The sequence below is a fragment of the Bos mutus genome, chromosome 21, assembly GCF_027580195.1.
Source record: "Bos mutus isolate GX-2022 chromosome 21, NWIPB_WYAK_1.1, whole genome shotgun sequence".
Lineage (NCBI taxonomy): Eukaryota > Metazoa > Chordata > Mammalia > Artiodactyla > Bovidae > Bos > Bos mutus.
In genome coordinates, this window is record NC_091637.1 from 21,279,875 (window position 1) to 21,300,355 (window position 20,481).

General features: G+C 49.2%; 1 protein-coding gene across 1 annotated transcript in view; it reads left to right on the forward strand.

The window, feature by feature from the left end:
- Window positions 1-20,481, forward strand: part of SLC28A1 (solute carrier family 28 member 1) — a 90,619-nt gene that overhangs the window by 35,125 nt on the left and 35,013 nt on the right. Inside the window, exons 9-11 of the mRNA XM_070358340.1 lie at window positions 13,129-13,209; window positions 15,553-15,633; window positions 18,475-18,600. Coding sequence (XP_070214441.1) covers window positions 13,129-13,209; window positions 15,553-15,633; window positions 18,475-18,600 — 288 coding nt within the window. The remainder of the gene's footprint in view (window positions 1-13,128; window positions 13,210-15,552; window positions 15,634-18,474; window positions 18,601-20,481) is intronic.

The following is a 20,481-nucleotide window of genomic DNA, read 5'->3' on the forward strand; positions in this document are numbered from 1 at the left end:
AAACTGCAAGTGTGGTGGGGCCGTGTCTTTTTAAATTTTTATCTATTTGTCTATTGGTGCTGGGTCTTCACTGCCACAAGCAGGCTTTCTCTGCCGGAGAGTGAGAGCGTCTCTCTTGTTGCAGTGCACAAGCTTCTCATTGAGGTGGCTTCTCCGGTTGCAGAGCATGGGCTCTAGGCACACGGGCTTCAGCAGTTGCAGCATGTGGGCTCTGTAGTTGCGATGCACAGGATTAGTTGCTCTGCTGCGTGTAGAACCTTCCCAGGCTGGGGATCGAACCTGTGTCCCATGCATTGGCAGGCAGATTCTCATCCATTTTGCCACCAGGGAAGTCCTTTAAGAATCTCAAATGCCAGGCTGAGGCACCTGGATTTTGTCCCCCAGGAGATGAGGAGTTATTGAAGATTTTTGAGCATGGAAGGACTTGACTAGAGCTTTGGGATGGTTGTGATTTCAATAGTAGAGAGGAAGGGTTGTAGCTGGGATGCTTGGAATAGGGGACCAGCGAGGAGGCTGCCTCACAACCAAGTGACGACTCAGGGACCACCAGACTGCCACCGTCCAGAAGAGAGGTCACCGTGGGGAACAGAGGCGGGCGGGCCCGGGGGAGGATACAGCTGAGAGACCAGCTGTATGCAGCTCATCACTTAAGCTCCACATGCTGCAGCTGTGTTTGCTCTTGCATGCTTAGTCACTCAGTCATAGCCAACTCTTTGTAACCCCATGGACTGTAGCCCAGCAGGCTCCTCTGTCCATGGGGTTTTTCAGGCAAGAATACTGGAGTGGGTTGCCATTTCCTTCTCCAGGGGATCTTCCTGTCTCTTGCATCTCCTGCATTGTCTCTCAGATTCTTCACCAGTAGTGCCGCCTGTGCTCTCCATTTAGCTATTTGAGGACAAAGCCTGCTTCTTACCCTTGTTGTTCTGTCACTAAGTCTTGTCTGACTCTTTGCAACCCCATGGAGTGCAGCACACTAGGCTTCCCTGTCCTTCACTATCTCCTGGAGTTTGCTCAGACTCAAGTCCATTGAGTTTGGGGATGCCATCCAACCGTCTCATCCTCTGTTGCCCCCTTCTCCTGCCTTCCATCTTCCCCAGCATCAGGGTCTTCATCAATGAGTCAGTCCTTTGCCTTCAGCTGGCCGAAGTAGTGGAGCTTCAGCTTCAGCATCAGTCCCTCCAATGAACACTCAGGGTTGATTTCCTTTAAGACTGACTGGTTTGATCTCTGTGCTGCTCAAGAGACTCACAAGAGTCTTTCTCCAGCGCCACAATTCAAAAGCATCGATTCTTTGACTCTCAGGCTGGTTCTTATGCTAGTGTTGGTTAACTGACCTCAAGCCCTGAAAACACCCTGCCCAGTGCCTGGGACACTGCTTTTTGCTGAATGATGAGATGAATAAATGGTGATTCTTCTGTGCACGTGGGAAGTCTCTCTGCCTGCTAGGAATGACTGGCTCTGTGAGCCCTTGGCGAAGAGTTGGGCTCCCACACAGCCAGTCTTCCTCTGGCTGGGCCACCATTCCCATGATTGTGTGTTCCTGAGCAGCATGTCCTTTGGCCCAAGACCAGGGCTGAGCTCTTCTTTCCTCAAACCTCCCCAGCAGAGGCCAGAGCTTCCCAAATCCCTGGAACCAATAACTACACACAGGCTTTGCAGCAAGCTCCAGGGCCCCTAGAAATCCGAGATGTACCACTCTGACCTGAGATTCTGGTGGAACAGAGCAGAAAAGCTTAGGGAAAGGAAGTCATAAGAACAGCTACTAGTTATGGAGTGAGGACTACGTGTCAGGCACTCACTTAAAAACAGCTGGAGGAGAATCCCTTAGATTGCAAGGAGATCAAACCAGTCAACCCTAAAGGAAATCAACCCTGAATATTCTTTGGAAGTAATACTTTGGCCACTTGATGTGAAGAGCCGACTTATTGGAAAAGACCCTGATGCTGGGAAAGATTGAGGGCAGGAGGAGAAGGGGGCAACAGTGGATGAGATGGTTGGATGGCATCATCAACTCAATGGACATGAGTCTGAGCAAACTCCAAGAGATAGTGACAGACAGGGAAGCCCAGCATGCTGCAGTCCATGGGGTCGAAAAGAGTTGGACCTGACTTAGTGACTGAACAGCAACTTTGGCGGAAATAATATCATTATCCCTTTTTTACAGATGATGATACTGAGGTTCAGAGAGGTTTTTGCTTGTGCAAGTTCATAAAGCTAGTGAGTATTGGAATCAAGATTGGAACAGGTGTGATGCTCTTGCTTATTAGCTCCTGTGCTTTAATATCAGGGCCCTTTCCTTGGTAGACAGTGGAAATGAAGGGGCCCCACACCTTGGGTCTTTGTTTGGTTTAGAAGAAAACAGTATTTCTCAGGCCTATTTTGTTGCAAGTGGCAGAACTCACTTGAAATTTGCTTTAAATGGAGGAGAAAGGGAAGACTGTTTCTTGGCTCACTAACTGGAGCAAGATAGAGCTGGTGCCACCTGAAACCGGGGCCCCGGAGTGGCCAGGCTCACAGCCCTCAGCTTCCAATCTCTGCTCATCCCGGAGTGTCAGCTTCACTCTTTCATACCAGATCTCTTCCTGGCTCCCAGCAACACCAGATACTCATGCTTACAGCATGTCACCCAGAACTAGGCCAGTTCTTCTCTGCCTGCTCTAGTTAAAAAATTCCAGGGTAGGTTTCAGATTGATCTGCCTTGGGTCATGTGACTGTTTTGGGCCCAATCACTAAGGCCAGGGCATGGGAAACTGGAATTGGAAGGGCAGGAATCTCCTGTTCCCACCCAAAGCTGGGGAATCTGGTGCTCTGAGTGAGTGAAAGCCACCCTCCAAAACTCATAATTTGAAGGATTATTGCCTAGGACAAGCAGGGACTTATTAACTTCCTCCTTATAGAAACAAGGCAGATAGCTTCCTGTAGGACCTGCAGCAGTTCCATTTACAGGGTGCCCTTATATTCCAAGTTCGTGTCTCTTCTCTAGGATAGAAGGGTGTGGATGGCAGATACCATACCTGCCTGGGAAGAACAGCAAAGACACGGACCCTTTGATCTCTAGTCCCTCCCAGCTGTAAGGTGGGGCCGCATTTGGGAGTCTAGGCCATACTTCCTGAGTGGGATGCTCAGCTCCTGACTGTATCAGTTGTAAATAACAGAAATACAACTCAAATCGACTGATTAAACAAAGCAAAAACAAACAACAAAAAAGCAAGGTTAATTCTGATAATTGAGAAGTCCAGAGACTTCATGTCCCGTTGTATCCAAGTATTCAACATCACCTGGGATTTGCCTTGCTTATATCCTGGTTCTGTGTTCGTCTTTTCTTTTTTTTTAAATAGAAAATCTCTCTCTCTCTCTTTTTTTAATTATTCATTTATTTTTGAAACTGCGCTGGGTCTTTGTTGCTGTGCATGGGCTTTGTCTAGTTGCAGAGAGCAGGGACTACTCTTTGTTGAGGTTCACCGAATTAGAGAGGCACAGGCTATAGGCTCTCAGGCTTCAGTAGTTGCAACTCCTGCTCTGGAGCACAGGCTCAATAGTTGTGGGGCTTCCCTCATAGCTCAGTGGGTAAAGAGTCTGCCTGCAATGCAGGAGAGCTGGGTTCAATTCCTGGGTCGGGAAGATCCCCTGGAGAAGGAAATGGCAACCCACTCCAGTATTCTTGCCTGGAAAATTCCATGGACTGTGGAGCCTGGCAGGCTACAGTCCATGGGGTTGCAAGAAGTCAGACAAAGCAGAGCGAGTAAGCACAGCACAGCACAGGCTTAGTTGCTCTTGGGCATGTGGAATCTTTCTGTACTAGAAATCGAATCCATGTCCCCTGACTTGCAGGTGGGTTCTTAACCACTGGACTGCCAGAGAAGTCCCCAGGTTCTATGTTCTTAGCACTGGCTTTAGTTTTAGTCTTGGAGAAGCACTCTTGAGATTGCAGCAAAGAGATACCAGGCTTATATCCAACCAGCTTAGCAACCTTAGCAGAGAGAGAGCGAGCTTGTTTTCCATTAGCCCAGCAGGAAATCTAAGAGTGGGATCTTTTTAGGCTGGCTTGCAGGTGTATGCCATCCTTGAACTGTAGCCAGGGAAGATACCTGTCTGATGTGACAAACCTGGAAATGGGGCTGACAGTGGAGTCAGAGTGGTTTCCCAAAGGAAGGTAACTTTGTTGCCAAAAGAAGTGAGGGGGGAGGCCTTGGGTTATCAGAGCAGCAGCTGTCCTCCAGAGCCCCCACCCTAGTTCTCTCCCATTTAGCACTGAAGGTGTCATCTTTCCAGCCTGCTGCTGCATCCACCCCCTCCCCAGGGTTCAGTTCAGTTCAGCTCAGTCACTCAGTTGTGTCCGACTCTTTGCGACCCCACGAATCGCAGCACGCCAGGCCTCCCTGTCCATCACCAACTCCCAGAGTTTACCCATACTCATGTCCATCATGTCGGTGATGCCATCCAGCCATCTCATCCTCTGTCGTCCCCTTCTCCTCCTGCCCCCAATCCCTCCCAGCATCAGGGTCTTTTCCAGTGAGTCAAGTCCTTACATCAGGTGGCCAAAGTATTGGAGTTTCAGCTTCAGCATCAGACCTTCCAATGAATAAACAGGACTGATCTCCTTTAGGATGGACTGGTTGGATGTCCTTGGGACTCTCAAGAGTCTTCTCCAACACCACAGTTCAAAAACGTCAGTTCTTTGATGCTCATTTTTCTTCACAGTCCAACTCTCACATCCATACATGACCACAGGAAAAACCATAGCCTTGACTAGACGGACCTTTGTTGGCAAAGTAATGTCTCTGGTTTTAAATATGCTGTAAAAGTTGGTCATAACTTTCCTTCCAAAGAGCAAGAGTCTTTTAATTTCATGGCTGCAGTCACCATCTGCAGTGATTTTGGAGCCCAAAAAAATAAAGTTTGACACTGTTTCTACTGTTCCCCATCTATTTCCCATGAAGTGATGGGACCAGATGCCATGATCTTAGTTTTCTGAATGTTGAGCTGTAAGCCAACTTTTTCACTCTCCTCTTTCACTTTCATCAAGAGGCTTTTTAGTTCCTCTTCACTTTCTGCCATAAGGGTGGTATCATCTGCATGTCTGAGGTTATTGATATTTCTTCTAGCAATCTTGAATACAGCTTGTGCTTCTTCCAGCCCAGTGTTTCTCATGATGTACTCTGCATAGAAGTTAAATAAGCAGGGTGACAATATACAGCCTTGATGTACTCCTTTTCCTATTTGGAACCAGTCTGTTGTTCCATGTCCAGTTCTAACTGTTGATTCCTGACCTGCATGTAGGTTTCTCAAGAGGTAGGTCAGGTGGTCTGGTATTCCCATCTCTTTCAGAATTTTCCACAGTTTATTGTGATCCACACAGCCAAAGGCTTTGGCATAGTCAATAAAGCAGAAATAGATGTTTTTCTGGAACTCTCTTGCTTTTTCCATGATCCAGCGGATGTTGGCAATTTGATCTCTGGTTCCTCTGCCTTTTCTAAAACCAGCTTGAACATCTGGAAGTTCACGGTTCACGTATTGCTGAAGCCTGGCTTGGAGAATTTTGAGCATTACTTTACTAGCATGTGAGATGAGTGCAATTGTGTGGTAGTTTGAGCATTCTTTGGTATTGCCTTTCTTTGGGATTGGAATGAAGACTGACCTTTTCCAGTCCTGTGGCCACTGCTGAGTTTTCCAAATTTGCTGGCATATTGAGTGCAGCACTTTCACAGCATCATCTTTCAGGATTTGAAATAGCTCCACTGGAATTCCATCACCTCCACTAGCTTTGTTCGTAGTGATGCTTTCTAAGGCCCACTTGATTTCACATTCCAGGATGTCTGGCTCTAGGTCAGTGATCACACCATCGTGATTATCTGGGTCGTGAAGATCTTTTTTGTACAGTTCTGTGTATTCTTGCCACCTCTTCTTAATATCTTCTGCTTGTCTTTCCTCCTTTTCTGGGGCTTCCCTGGTGGCTCAGATGGTAAAGAATTCACCTGCAATGCAGGAAACTTGGGTTTGATCCCTGGGTTGGGAAGATCCCCTGGAGAAGGGAATGGCAACCCACTCCAGTAGTCTTGCCTGGAGAATCTCATGGACAGAGAAGCCTAACAGGTTACAGTTCATGGGATCGCAAAGAGCCAGACAGGCCTGAGTGACTAACACTTTGACTGTTATTTTCCTCCCTTTCTAGAAGAATTTGCACATACCTGCTACTTGCATCTCTCCCTGAATTACACTTTAGAATCAGGGGTTCATAGACCACTGGGCTAAGAGGGAGTGATGTGGACTTCAGGCCTCCCCTTTATATCACAGATGGTCAGACCACACTACAGAGAGGGGCAGTGACCTGGGCACAACTACCTCGTGGGTTAAGAGGGAGACCCGGCTAGAACCGGGTGGTGGATTTCTAATTAAGTGCTGTTTTCTTCCTCACACTAAGTAAAAGTCAGTGACATCAGGTCTCCCTTTTAAATACAAAAAGCATCCTTAACAACAGTAGTGATAAAGATAAAAACCTATTCACAGTTGCTAAAGGCTTTGAGATTGGATGTTCAGTCAAGAGAGAGAAAACAAATAGGTGGGTTTATCATTAACGAGGCTCAGCACTCGCTCGTCAAACACTAACTGTTCCCTGGCCCCCAGGGTGCCCTGTCCTCCGCCCAAACTCCTGGCCAGTGTATTAGCCAGTGGCCTCCTTAGTGAAGGCAGGCCAGAACGAGGGACGAATTCAGACAGATGCTTCATGGCCACAGGACTCCCTTTCTCAACCAGATTTCCTAATCACAGAATCTCACTCACACCCTGTACTCCTGCATCCCTCTCTCTCTCTCTCTCTCTCTCACACACACATACAAACACCCACACACACACTTGCTGAGTATGGGGCTTGTTCTCCAGCTGGGAGGTGGCTTTGTTAGTGCTGAGTCGAGTGGAAGACTCAAGAGCTTTCTTTCCATTCTTCCCATGAATAATGTGGCCCTAGTCCAGGGCTATTGGCCTGTGTCAGCGTGGGGAAGTCTCCAAGCTAACTCAGATTTTCAGACTCCAAGCTGCTTCCTGCTGGGCTGGGGTTCAGCTTGTCACTTCTCCAGGAAGCCGGGTCTGCCCAGGACTCCTTCAACCCTCCATCTTCCCTGGCCCAGTTGACGTGGCAGCCACCTCCTGGCAGTAGCATCTTGATTAGTCATTCCTCCTTGGCTCCATCTCCCTTCTAGTAACTTTCCACACACATGATCACCTCTCCCCGCCAGACTCCCTCACCCTTCCTGGGCCTGGCCGGTCAGGAGCACTCGCTCACTCCATCCTTTACTGTCGCTCCAGCCTCTGGAACATGTGCACACTCATTAAGCTCAGCGGTGCTGCTGAAATGTTCTCCCCAAGGAACCCCTGGGGAGAAAGAAAACATTTTCATCTCCCCAGGGTTTTGGGGTGTCTGCCTGATGCAGCCTCTGCAGTCCTCAGTAGTCATCAATGCCAAATCTGACCCAAAAAGTCAAGTAAGATAAGACCTGGGCTACCCTGGTGGCTCAAACGATAAAGAATCTGCCTACAATGCAAGAGTTCTGGGTTTGATCCCTGGAGAAGGAGATGGCAGCCCACTCCAGTATTCTTGCCTGGAGAATCCTATGGAGAGAGGAGCCTCACGGGCTATGGTCCATAGGGTCTCAAAGAGTCGGACACGACTAAGCCACACACATACACACACACACACATGAACTGAAAAGTGCCGGTGGACTGAGTCATTAAGGGTCCACTGGTAACCATAGTGAGCACGATTTCCAGAGGAGGGAATGGAAAGGAAGTGTGGTGGTGGTGGTGTCTGCGTGAGCAGGAAATCAGGAGGCCTGCCCTGATTTTCTGGCCTTGGAGCAGGTCCCTTGTGCCTTTCTGTAATGTTGGTGGTGAGGTGGACATACCAGCAGTCTCCCCAGAGGAATTTTCAAGCTTTGGGCTTTTGTGGTTTGTCATGGCCTGGGGCTGGTGACTGGGCTCTGTCCATAGGCTTAGGCTTTGGGGGCTGGGTGTGGGGGGCTGTGGGGACAGCCTTGGGAAGTCAGAAGCCTTGGCTCAGCTCCCTTTAGGGAGAGAAAGCAGCAGGGCCAGGTCCCCAGTGGCATTAGTCCTGCCTTCAGAGCCTGTTTCCAGGGAAGGAGGTGGCGTCTGCTCAGAGGGTCTGGTCTAGACTCTAGAGCAGTGGTTCTTAGACTGTGGCGTCCAGACCAGCAGCATCTGGAAAGGCCAGACTCTCAAGGCCACCCCAGACTGACTGACTGAAAGTCTGGGGCTGAGGCTCAAAAATAAGCATTTCTGACAAATTCTCAGCTGATGATGCTAGTCCAGGTACCACACCTTGGGAACCACTGGCTTGGAGGTGCTGTAACTTCCTTCTCCCTTGAGTAAGGGTGAGCGCTGGTACTAGTGGGCCCACGAAGCAGTGACCAGAACTGACTCGAGGCCACTACAACTTGGGCTCTCCCTTGGAGAGAATGCCACTCCTTAAGACACAGAAATGAGGCTCCAGGACTGGCCCCGGGGAATAGCTCCTTAGGATCCTGGAAGGTCCTTTGTAATCTGTTTAGTGGCCAGGAGGTACCTGTCTCTCTGCAGCTATGTAACCTTGGATAGGTAACCAATACCTCACAGCCTCACTGTCTCCACTGTGAAGTGAATTTATGTCGAACTTAGTTGTTTTGGGGCTTCCCTGGTGGCTCAGATGGTTCAGAATCTGCCTGTTATGCAAGAGACACAGGTTCGATCCCTGGGTTGGGAAGATCCCCCGGAGAAGGGAATGGCAACCCACTCCAGTATTCTTGCCTGGAGAATCCCATGGACAGAGGAGCCTGACAGGTGATGGTCCATGGGATCACAAGGACTCAGACACAACCCAGAGACTAAGCTTTCACTTTTCAGTTGCTTTGAGGATCTTCGAGTCTCCACAGCTTGGGGACATGGCTCATGGCAGGACTGCACAGTTCATGAGTAGCAGGGCTTAAAGGCACTTTCCTCCTCCTTCAAACGGCAGCCCTGCCCAGCTGCCTGCCCTGTCTTCAGCGATCTCACATACTACCGGGCCCAGGTCTATTTTCTGGACTAGGCGATCATATTGGACTCAGGGACCTTATTTAGTAATTAACTAATTAACTCACTTTTGGTTGTACTGGGTGTTTGTTGCTGCGTGCTGTCTTTCTCTAGTTGCAGGAAGCAGGGGCTATCTCTAGTTGCAGTGCTCAGGCTTCTCACTGCAGTGGCTTCTCTTGTCAGGGAGCACGTGTTGGGGAGCACGGGTTCTAGAGCACGGGTTCAGTAGTTGTGACTCACGGGCTTAGTTGCCCCGTGGCATGAGGGATCTTAGTTCTCTGGCCAGGGATTGAACTTGTATTCCACTGCACTGGAAGGCAGATTCTTAACCACTGGACTACAAGGGAAGTCCCCAGGGACCTTATTTAGTATCGAATGTCCCACCTTAGAAATCATCTCTCTCCTTCACACATCGTCCCTCCCCAGCCAGTCACAGCTGCCTTTCCACCAAAGAGCCCCATCTCAGAGATAGAAAATGTCTCTAGGTCGATGCCTGGAGAAATCCCAGTTCTTCAGTCGGGTCCCACTGTCCCCGGGGGCTTCTTCCTGGCCTGGGCCATCCACACAAACCTGCCAGGCTGCCTAGCGGTCCCTCGCATGATGGATTGCAGAGGTGGCCCTAGACAGTACGTGATCCTCCCTGCGTTTCACTCCAGGGCAGAGGAGAACGCCGTCACCGCCCTTGGTGTTAGGGGCGTGTCCAGCAGCAGGCGGCCAGGGGAGTCACGGGGCAGGAAGAGGGTTTCGTCACCCAGTGCCTGCGTCTCCTGTCAGGTGACATCTCCCAGGCAGCGAGCTGGTGACAGAGACGTGAGGGGAGCAGGTCCAGATAAAACCTGTGGCATTCATTTGGGAAGGGAGAGGGAAAACTGCTTGGCCAGGCTTGTTTCTCTTCTCCAGGAGAGCTGCTGGGGCAGAGGCTCTGCTCTCATCAGAGACCATGCTGTAGTCCCAGTTCATTTTGAACTGGAGCTTGAACTTGATTGCTCAACATTCTCCCTTCTGAAAAATGAAAATAATTCTTCCTCCACTCCTCACCCCTCTCTACAGCCCTCTGTGGAAAAAAAAAAAAAGGTTATTTATTTGGCCGTCCGGGTCTTAGTTGCGACACATGGAATCTTCTCTCTTCACTGCAGCATGCTGCATGCATGATCTTCAGTTGTGGCATGTGAACCCTTGGTTGCAGCATGTGGGATCTAGTTCCCTGACCAGGGATTCACCCCACACCTCCTGCGCTGAGGGTGCAGAGGCTTAGCCACTGGACCGCCAGGGAAGTCTGCTCAGCCCCTCTTCCTTCCCTCATAGTTAAGCTTCTCAAAAGAGTTGCTTGTCCTGTGGTCTCTACCTCCTCGTGGTCTCTACCTCCTCATGTCCTCCTCCCTCCTAGGCACACTGATACCCAGCTTCTGTGCCCATCCCCCTGACACTGCTCTCACCTAAGTCACCAGGGACCCCGGCATCGCCAGGTGCCAAGCGTCCCTCCAGGTCCTTACCTTTTCCAGAGTTCTCAGATGCATGCATCTGGCACTGCTGATGGACTGTCTCTTCTAGAAAGGCTGCCCTCAATTCCCATCGCACCCTGTCTGGGAAGTCCTCGGACCTCTCTGTTTCTTCTCTGTCTCCACCACACACCCCTCCTTCTCCCCTCACCCTCCAGGGATGCTGACCCCAGGCCCCTGTCCTCAGTCACTATTCTTGTCATCCAGGGAAGTTTCCTCAGTGAACTCCATCTGCCCCGTGGCCTCAACATGCACTCAGCCAAGGCCTGGCCCGGACCCTCCTCTGAGCTCCTGGCCCTTGCACCCCTCCTTCTATTTGCATATTCCCCAGGGATCTGGAACCCAGTGAGTGCAAATGGACCTCCCCCAAAGCCCTCCTCTGCCTGCGCTGCCCTCCCTTGAGAAGGGTCTGCCTCTTACCAGAAATTATAGGAGCAGGTGAGAAACTGGAAATGGAGAAAGAAGAAAACAACATGTCCACAGTCCTAGCACATGGGAGCAACTACTTTGACTATTTGGGTGTGTGCCTCCCAGCCTTTCTATGCTTTTATTTTTTTAATTATTTTAAAATATTTGTTTATTTATTATTTTGGGCTGTGCTGGGTCTTAGTTGCGGCACGTGGGATCTTTCATCTTGGCACCCCCGCTTGTCACTGCAGCACTAGGGCTTCTCTCTGGTTGTAGCTTGGGTTCCAGAGTGCATGGGCTCAGTAGTTGCAACTTGCTAGCTTAGTTGCCCCGAGGTAGGTGGGATCTTAGTTCCCCAGCAAGGGATAGAACCCCCCTCCTCTGCATTGGAAGGTGGATTCTTAACCACTGGACCATCAGTACTTTTAATTTTCCACTTTCCCCACTTTACATTTTAGCTTACCACATTATTGGCTTTCCCTGGTGGCTCAGACGGTAAAGAATCTGCATGCAATGCGGGAGACACAGGTTTGATCCCTGGGTTGGGAAGATCCCTTGGAGAAGGAAATGGCAACCCACTCCAGTATTCTTGCCTGAAGAATTCCATGGACAGATGAACCTAGTGGGCTACTAGTTCTGTATAACTTATTATAAGCTGTTTGGAACAAATAGCACATTACAACTGTACAAACGGGGATTTGGTAAAAAGTAAGTCTCCCTCCCAGGTGTCCCCAGTGACCCAGTAGTAAAGGATCCACCTGTCAATGCAGGATAGTCAGGAGGTTTGATCCCTGGGTTGGGAAGATCCCCTGGAGGAGGTAATGGCAACTCACTCCAGTATTCTTGACTGGGAAATCCCATGGACAGAGGAGCCCAGCTGGCTACAGTCCATGGGGTCACAAAGAGTCAGACACGACTGAAGTGACTGAGCATGCACGGAAGTATCCCTCCCACCCTGATCCCCAAGTCACCCACTTCCATCCCCAAGGTAGCTGCCATTCCTGATCATTTGCATGTTCATCTAATGATATCTGTGCTTACAAGAGCACCCGCCACGCCACCCCCACTTTCTTACTCATAAAGTAGCATACCATGCTTCCTGTTTTACACCTCCCCTTTTTTCCTTTCACAGCCTATCTTGAAAATCATCCCACGCTGCTCAGATTGGGCTTCCTCCCTCTCAATTCCTGACTGGAGTGCATGGCCACACCATAGGTCATCACACTTCTCTTCACTGAAGGATGTTTGCATTGTTGCCAGTCCTTGCTGTTGTCAGTCAGTCTGCAGTGAGGAAGCACTGGGGTGGGGAACACATGGCTCTGGGGAGGAGGGGATGGATGTGAGGAAGCTTTGAAGGGAGAATTGTGGAGGCTTGGAGTCAGTGAAGAGCAGTGGCAAGCCTGGAAATAGGAAATGGGGTGACAGGAGGAAATGCGGGTGTCTGGTCCACAATAAGAGTCATCTGGAGCTCGCCGGCACCAGGCAGAAGCAGAACACTAGAGAGAGGAGGGCCTCTGGAGCCCGAAGCACAGGAAGAGGTTAAGGCCAGCGTCACGGGCCAGGGACTGAACCCCGGGTGGAGGACAGACCCTATGCAAAGTGCTGGGCCCTGAGCCGGCTCCTTAAATCCTTACAACAACCTGCGAGGTCGTCACTTCCTCCCCATCATTTTACAGATGAAGAAGCAGGTGATAAAAAGTGGTGGGCTCGGAAGTTCCCTAGTGGTCCAGTGGCTAAGACTCCCTACTCCCAATGCAGGGGGGCCTGGGTTCCCTCCCTGGTCAGGGCACTAGATCCCATGTGCCACAGCTGAAGACCCTGCATGCCACAACTAAGACTCAGCACAGGCAAATAAATAAATCTATATATATATCTGTATATATATCTTAAAAAGTGGCAAACTCAAGTCCTCCCCCTCCACCACAGGGACAGCTGCATAGATGGCTAATGTTCAGAGAGGAGCAGAGAGGACAGCTGCCTCCAGAGTGGTCCCATATGGAATTCCATGCACTGAATTCAGAGCTGCACCCCTGACCCTGTCAGTTCTCTGAGTGGCAGGCTCTTGGAGGAAGCAGGCTGACTGGGGTCTCTGACTGGGGTCCTGTGTGGTATCCTGCCGCCTGTCTGCTTTAACCCGGAGATCTGTGCTCTTTCCTGGCAGGTTTTGCCCATCATTGTTTTCTTCAGCTGTGCCATGTCAGTTCTCTACTACGTGGGCCTCATGCAGTGGGTGATCATGAAGGTGAGTTCCTAAGGTCCTGGTCCAGGCCCACACTCTCCCAGAATGCCTTGCTTTCCCAAGCCCAAACTCTCCCCAGACCCCCTGCTCTGAGAGACTGGACCTCCCGGCATCCCCTGCTCCTAGGGTCAACACCCTCTCAGAGTTTGCTGCTGCTGCTGCTGCTGCTAAGTCGCTTCAGTCGTGTCCAACTCTGTGCGACCCCAGAGACAGCAGCCCACAAGGCTCCCCCATCCCTGGGATTCTCCAGGCAAGAACACTGGAGTGGGTTGCTATTTCCTTCTCCAATACATGAAAGTGAAAAGTGAAAGTGAAGTCACGCAGTCGTGTCTGACTCTTCGAAACACCACGGACTGCAATCTACCAGGCTCCTCCGTCCATGGGATTTTCTAGGCAAGAGTACTGGAGTGGGGTGCCATCGCCTTCTCCTCTCAGAGTCTACTACTAACCAAATGCCTTATCACAGGGTCTGTTGTCATGTTATTAAGGAGACTTGGCACCACAATCCAATGGGGTCTTTGGAGGGGCTAGTTTATAGAGTTGAGGCTGCATTAGAAGTGTTAGGGGAGCCTGGCAGGCTACAGTCTATAGGGTCGTAAGGAGTTAGACATGACTGGAATGACTTAGCATGCCCACATGCGGGGGAAAAAATAATTTATACCAAAAAGATCTTGAGAGCAGTGGGCCACATGGGCCAGACTCAGCTGATATAAATGTCAGATCCTGTGCATATGTTCATAAAATCTGCCACACGAAACCAGGATGCAGGAGACAGCATTGGACGGCATTGGACCTGGCAAGAGATGCTGAGGGTTTTAGCTGATTGAGCTCAGAATAAACCAGTACATTAGGCAGCTGCCAGAACTGGAGCCTGGGATTATGTTATGAGTGCATGGCAAGCATGAGGGTGGCTAAATTGTTTCAATCGTGTCCAACTCTTTGCGACCCTTTGGATCATAGCCCACCAGTCTCCTCTATTTATGGGATTATCCAAGCAAGAATACTGGAGTGGGTTGCCGTGCCCTCCTCCAGAAAATCTTCCTGACCCAGGGATTGAACCTGCATTTCTTACATCTCCTACATTGTCAGGCAGGTTCTTTACCACTAGCCCACCTGGAAAGCCCATGAGGGTGGCATTTACCCCCAAATCTGGAGAATGTTCAACCAAGGGGCTATGACAAACTCAGTGTGAGAGAGAGCCTGAGATCACACCTTCCATAGAATGGCTGAAGGAAGGGGGATGAAGGGTCAGAAAGAGAAGGCCAGGGTGAAGGAGGTTAGGGATAGGATTCTAAACACTTACAGATGAAAGATTAGGGAAAAATCACCCTGAGAGGTACTTGCAGTGGAGAGAAATTCCAGGGAAGCAGACTTGATGTTGATTGAAAGAAAGGACTTTTTTTTTTCTTTTGGCATATCACACAGCATGCAGGATATCAGTTCCCCAACCAGGGATTGAACCTGGGCCCTCAGCAGTGAGAACAGAGTCCTAACCACTGGACTCTATGGCCCTATATTTGACCAGGGAATTCCCAAGAAAGAACTTTTTAATACAGTGTTTCCCAAAGCCTTTCTACAAAAACTCTAGTTTCACAGCAGATTAGTAAATGCTACTAGGTAAAGGGATCCCATAGTCAAATAATTTATTTTTAAAAACATTTTTGGCCACACTGCAGGGCATGTGGGCTCTTAGTTCCCTGACCAGGAATCAAACCCATATCCCCTGCAGTGGAAGTGCAGAGCTTTAACCACTGGACCACAAGGGAAGTCCCATGGTCAAATAATTTTGTCAAGCTTATCTGGACTCTGGACTAAATTTAAACAAGTTTCATGCAGGAGTTCTCAGAGCCTTTGCTAAGCTAACAAGTGTTGGCCATCTCCAAGGCATGTGTGTGTACAGCAGTTCTCAAATATATTTGACCAGTGTGTGTGTTTAGTCACTGAGTTTTGTCTGACTCTTTGTGACCCCATGGACTGTAGCCCTCCAGGATCCTCCATTCATGGGATTCTCCAGGCAAGAATACTGGCGTGGACTGCCATTCCCTTCTGCAGGGGGTCTTCCTGACCCAGGGATGGAACCTGGATCCCCTGCATTGCGGGTAGATTCTTTACTGTATGAACCACCAGGGAAGCCCTATATTTGACCAGGGAATCCTTTTTTCACGGACGGTAAGCCCTCATCAATGGATGTATGGAAGGAGAAGATGAATGGATCTTTGGGGAAATGCAGATGAGGAGGTCCTAACGGGGTTGGAAGGGAGGCTTTTATGGCACTTCCACCCCGACTGTCTCTGCCTCTGAGGCTTGCTGATGCCAATCCACAAAAAGCACCCTGCTTCCTTCCAGATCTCCTGGCTGATGCAGATCACCATGGGCACCACGGCCACAGAGACCCTGAGTGTGGCTGGGAACATCTTTGTGAGCCAGGTGGGTACTGCAGCCTCCTGTCCCCAAGGAGGGCGGGGACCCTGCATCCCCAGAGCCCTGCTTCCATCAGAAGAGCCGATCAAACCTCCTGCCAGGGTCACCAGGGTCCTGGAGACGCTCCTTTGGGAAATACACTCTGTGCCTGGGTCAAGCCAATGAGGATGATGTCTGCCTGGTACCTCCCACCACCTTTTATCCTAGGTGAAGGCTGTCTTCAGCTTAGAGGCTCACGAATCCTACAGATGGAGCCCAAAGTTCTCCTTTTATACATGCGGAAGCTGGGGTCCAGGGGTGGGGATGCCTTGCCAAGATCCCACAATATAAGCCAGGACTTAGAATCCACGTCTTCTTCTTCCTGGTTGGGGTTCCTTCCACATCATCAGTTTGTCCTTTTCCCCCCTGTCTCTTTCTGAAAGAATATTTTCCAATATAACTTTGACTCTGAAGGGACTATCAGTCCTGAGTCCCTTTCAGAAGGCCTGGCCTTCCTAGGGGTGTGACATGGTGACCATTGTAGAATCCTGGCCTACCTGCCCAACATGTAAGTCATCAAAAAGACATACTTGCCAAAGTATGGCAACTATGGGCAGTTTAGGAAACTTCGGAGAATATCTACAATTTTTTTTTTTTGCTTCGATCCAAGTGTATTGATTTCAAGGGTTTTTTGTGTTTTTTTCTTTAAAAGGCAGATGTGCTCTCGGATAAATTGTCCAATGTCCCTTAGATGTTCAAAATGAGGCAAAGAGGAAAAGGTACTTCAGTATTTTATATGAGATTTTATTTTATATGAGATGTTGCAAATGTAATCAGTGGTTTTTGTTGAGAAATACAAATTTTAGATTGTAAAGAGTTCCAAAGGTGAATTAACTTGGGTGGGGGTAGGGAGCCTTCAAGAATTAGCAGCATCATTTCAAGCTCAGTGTTGGTGGGCCTGGGCCCTCTTCTCTGTCTGCTCATGTCCCTAGAGGATTCCCGCCTCTCCACCCATGGCTTAAATACTTCTTCTCCCTTAACTCCAGTCTGGTATACATCCCACTGCTCCCTTCACCTTCCACTTGGATATCCTTAGATAATTCACTAGAGCTTAGTTGCTAAGTCATGTACGAATCTGTGCCACACTATGGACTGTAGCCCACCAGGCTCCTCTGTCCACTGGATTCTCCAGGCAAGAATACTGGAGTGGGTTGCCATTTCCTTCTCCAAGGGATCTTCCTGACCCAGGGATTGAACCTGTGTCTCCTGCATTACAGGTGGATTCTTTACCAATGAGCCACCTGGGAAGCCCAGATAATTCACTAGATTAAGGCTAAACAAGCGGAACCCTTGAGTTCCTCTCTCAACGTGTGTGTGTGTGTGTGTGTGTGTGTGTGTGTGTCTGTGTCTGTCTGTCTGTCTGTCTTTCAACCAAAAATCTGGGCGCCATCCTTCCTCCCTCTGCTTCTCTTGCTCCCAGCTGCTCCCAGTCCATCAGCAAGTCCTCTCTCAACGTGTGTGTGTGTGTGTGTGTGTGTCTGTGTCTGTGTGTTTGTCTGTGTCTGTCTGTCTGTCTTTCAACCAAAAATCTGGGCGCCATCCTTCCTCCCTCTGCTTCTCTTGCTCCGAGCTGCTCCCAGTCCATCAGCAAGTCCTCTCTTAATGTGTGTGTGTGTGTCTGTGTCTGTGTCTGTGTCTGTCTGTCTTTCAACCAAAAATCTGGGTGCCATCCTTCCTCCCTCTGCTTCTCTTGCTCCGAGCTGCTCCCAGTCCATCAGCAAGTCCTCTCTCAATGTGTGTGTGTGTCTGTGTCTGTGTCTGTGTCTGTGTCTGTCTGTCTTTCAACCAAAAATCTGGGCGCCATCCTTCCTCCCTCTGCTTCTCTTGCTCCCAGCTGCTCCCAGTCCATCAGCAAGTCCTGCCAGCTCTGCCCCACACCACATCCCAGACCTGCCCCGCTGCCCTTCTCCTCTGCTATGAGTCACCCTTGTCTCTCACCTGGATACTGCAGTCGCCTCCTCTCTGCTCTTCCTGCCATGACCACTGCCCCTACTGTCCATCCTTCACACACACATTTGAGTGGCCCTTTAAAAACACAAGTCAGGACTTCCCTGGTGGTCCAGTGGTTAAGACTCTGCACTTCCAGTGCAGGGGGTGCAGGTTTGATCCCTGGTCAGGGAACTAAGATTCCACATGCTGTGGGATGTAGCAAAAAGAAAAAAAAAAAAACAAAAAACTCACAAGTCAGATCATGCCACTCCTTACTGAGGTCCACTGCTTACCCTGGCTTGTCCATCTGCCCTCCTCCTCCCCTCATCTCTCTCCCTCTTCTATAGCACAGTCTGGAACACAGTGTGTGCTGGAATTATTTATTGAATGAGTAAATGAATGGCTCTGAGCTTCCCCATGTGCTCTTTCTTTCTGGCAACCCCCTCATCTTTATTGGAAGTTCAGGCTTGGAGTTAAATCTGCTTCTGGTCTTTTGCATGAACAGAGGCAATTCTTTGAACCTCTCTGATCTTCTGCTCTCCTGGAACATGGGGATGACCACTTCCTTCCCAGAAGGGTGGAAGTGATGAGTGTCAAGTGCTTAGCTGAGTGCCTGTACGTGGGAGGCACTGGACGCAGGGGAGCATTATCAGGTCAGAAGGAAGGTCTGGGGGTCCTTTGACAGAGCTTGGCTTTTGCCAAGGTTCTGAGAACTTCAGCCAAGTACAGATGCTCGTCCTTACCCCTCCCTGCTGTCTCTTCCCCTGGGGTCCCCCAGTCATCACTGTGACCCACTCACTCCCAGGGGTGAGGACATCTCTACTGCCCCCCGTGCTAGCCTGGCCAGCTCTGCTTGTCTGACGTCTTTCCCTTTTGCAGACGGAGGCTCCTCTACTCATCCGACCCTACTTGGCAGACATGACACTCTCTGAAATCCACGTTGTCATGACCGGAGGCTACGCCACCATTGCCGGCAGCCTGCTGGGTGCTTATATCTCCTTTGGGGTACGTACAGCCCCCTTCTGCTTGCTGAAAACCAAGAACCTGAAACCTACCTTTGTGGGAGCCCCACACAGCTCCTGGCCAGATCGTTCTGGGGTCTTCTCTCATGGGCTGCATCCTGAACCAGGGCTCCTGTGATGGTGGGGGTAGAGGCTTCACCTGAGTAAGGCGTGCCAGGTGGGCTGGGCCATTTGGGCTCCTCACGTGGCCAAAGCATCCCAGTGTTCTGTTTACTGAGCACCAACTGCATGCTAGGCAAAGTGCGAGGTGTTTAGTATCCCGATTTTACAGATGAGGAAATTGAGACTCGGAGAATAAGTGAGGTGTCCAAGGCCAGAATTTGAGCCCAGATCTGTCTGACTCCAAAACACAGACACACTGTCCTCCACCTAGGCCATCCCTGGAGATTTGTCCTACTTTTCTTCCACCCCTGCCTCCTCTCCACCACATTCTCTCTTGGCACATGTCCTTCCTCTACTCCTAAATTATTACTTGTGCAGCTTTCTGAGCATAATGCATTTCTAGGTCAAATTCCACTGGTATGAATCTGGCCTTTAAACCCATCCCAACACTACTGCATGGCAACCTGAGATGAATCTTGTGTGTCCCAACAAAGTGCCTGGTAATAATGTGTCATGTGTGCGTGCGCGTGCTGAGCCACTTCAGTTGCGTCTGGCTCTTTGTGACTGTAGCCCACCAGGCTCCTCTGTCCATGGGATTTCCCAGGCAAGAATACTGGAGTGGGTTGCCGTTTCCTTCTCAAGGATTGTATTTGGATAAAACACTATACTTGTCTTTGCTTTTACATGCAAGTCTTTAAAAATCTCATTTTCCCCCTTAACTATCAAAGAAATTCTTGCTTCTTAAAGAAGTGAATAAAGTAAAAAAACAAACTCCCTTACTGCCACTTCCCATGGATAATTCCCTTTACTGGATCAGAACAGCAGTGCTCAGTGTTGTCCATGGGCTAGCAGCACCAGATTCACTTGGGAACTTGTCAGAAACACAAGTTCTTAGGTCCCTCCCCAGACCTGCTGAATCAGAAACACTGTGGATCGGGCCGAGTATCCTGTGTTGGAACAAGCCTTCCAGGTGATTCTGATACTCGCTCAGTTTGAGAACCATGAGTTAAAATATGTCATTCCAGCTTGTGCTGTTTAGTTGCTCAATTATGTCTGACTCTGCAACTCCATGGACTGTAGCCCACCAGGCTCCTCTGTCCAGGGGATTTTCCAGGCAAGATTACTGGAGTGGGTTGCCATTTCATTCTCCAGGGGCTCTTTCTGACCCAGGGATCAAACCCACATCTCCTGCATTGGCAGGCAAATTCTTTACAGCTGAGCCACCGAGAAAGTCCTTCATTCCAGATATTTCTGTGTAAATAGTCATTTAAGAATATATACCTGAATACACATATGCTTTCTTTCTTTAAAAAAAAAAAAAACTAAAGATGAGTAATTCTATTCACACTTTCTTACAACTTGCCTTTTTCTTATAAAATTCTGAGCATGACATGAAATCCAGAAGTGTAAAGGAAAAAGTTGACAGAGCTAACTAATAAAAATGAGAAACCTCTGAATGGTGAAAGTCACAATTTTTTAAAATGTTAATGATTGATCAGGAAAAAAAGTTCATAAATTATAAACAGATATTCAAGCTTACTGAGAGTTGAAATTAAAACAGTAATAACTTACATTTCTTCTAAAGATATGCAAAAATTTACATGCCTCTAAACAGCAAGGTTGTGGGGTATTCATATATTCTTTAAAAAAATTATTTATTTATTTATTTGGCTGCGTTGAGCCTTAGTTGCAGCACTCTGATGTTCACTGCATCAAGCAGATCTTTCATCGCAGCTCACAGACTTTCTAGTTGTGAAGCATG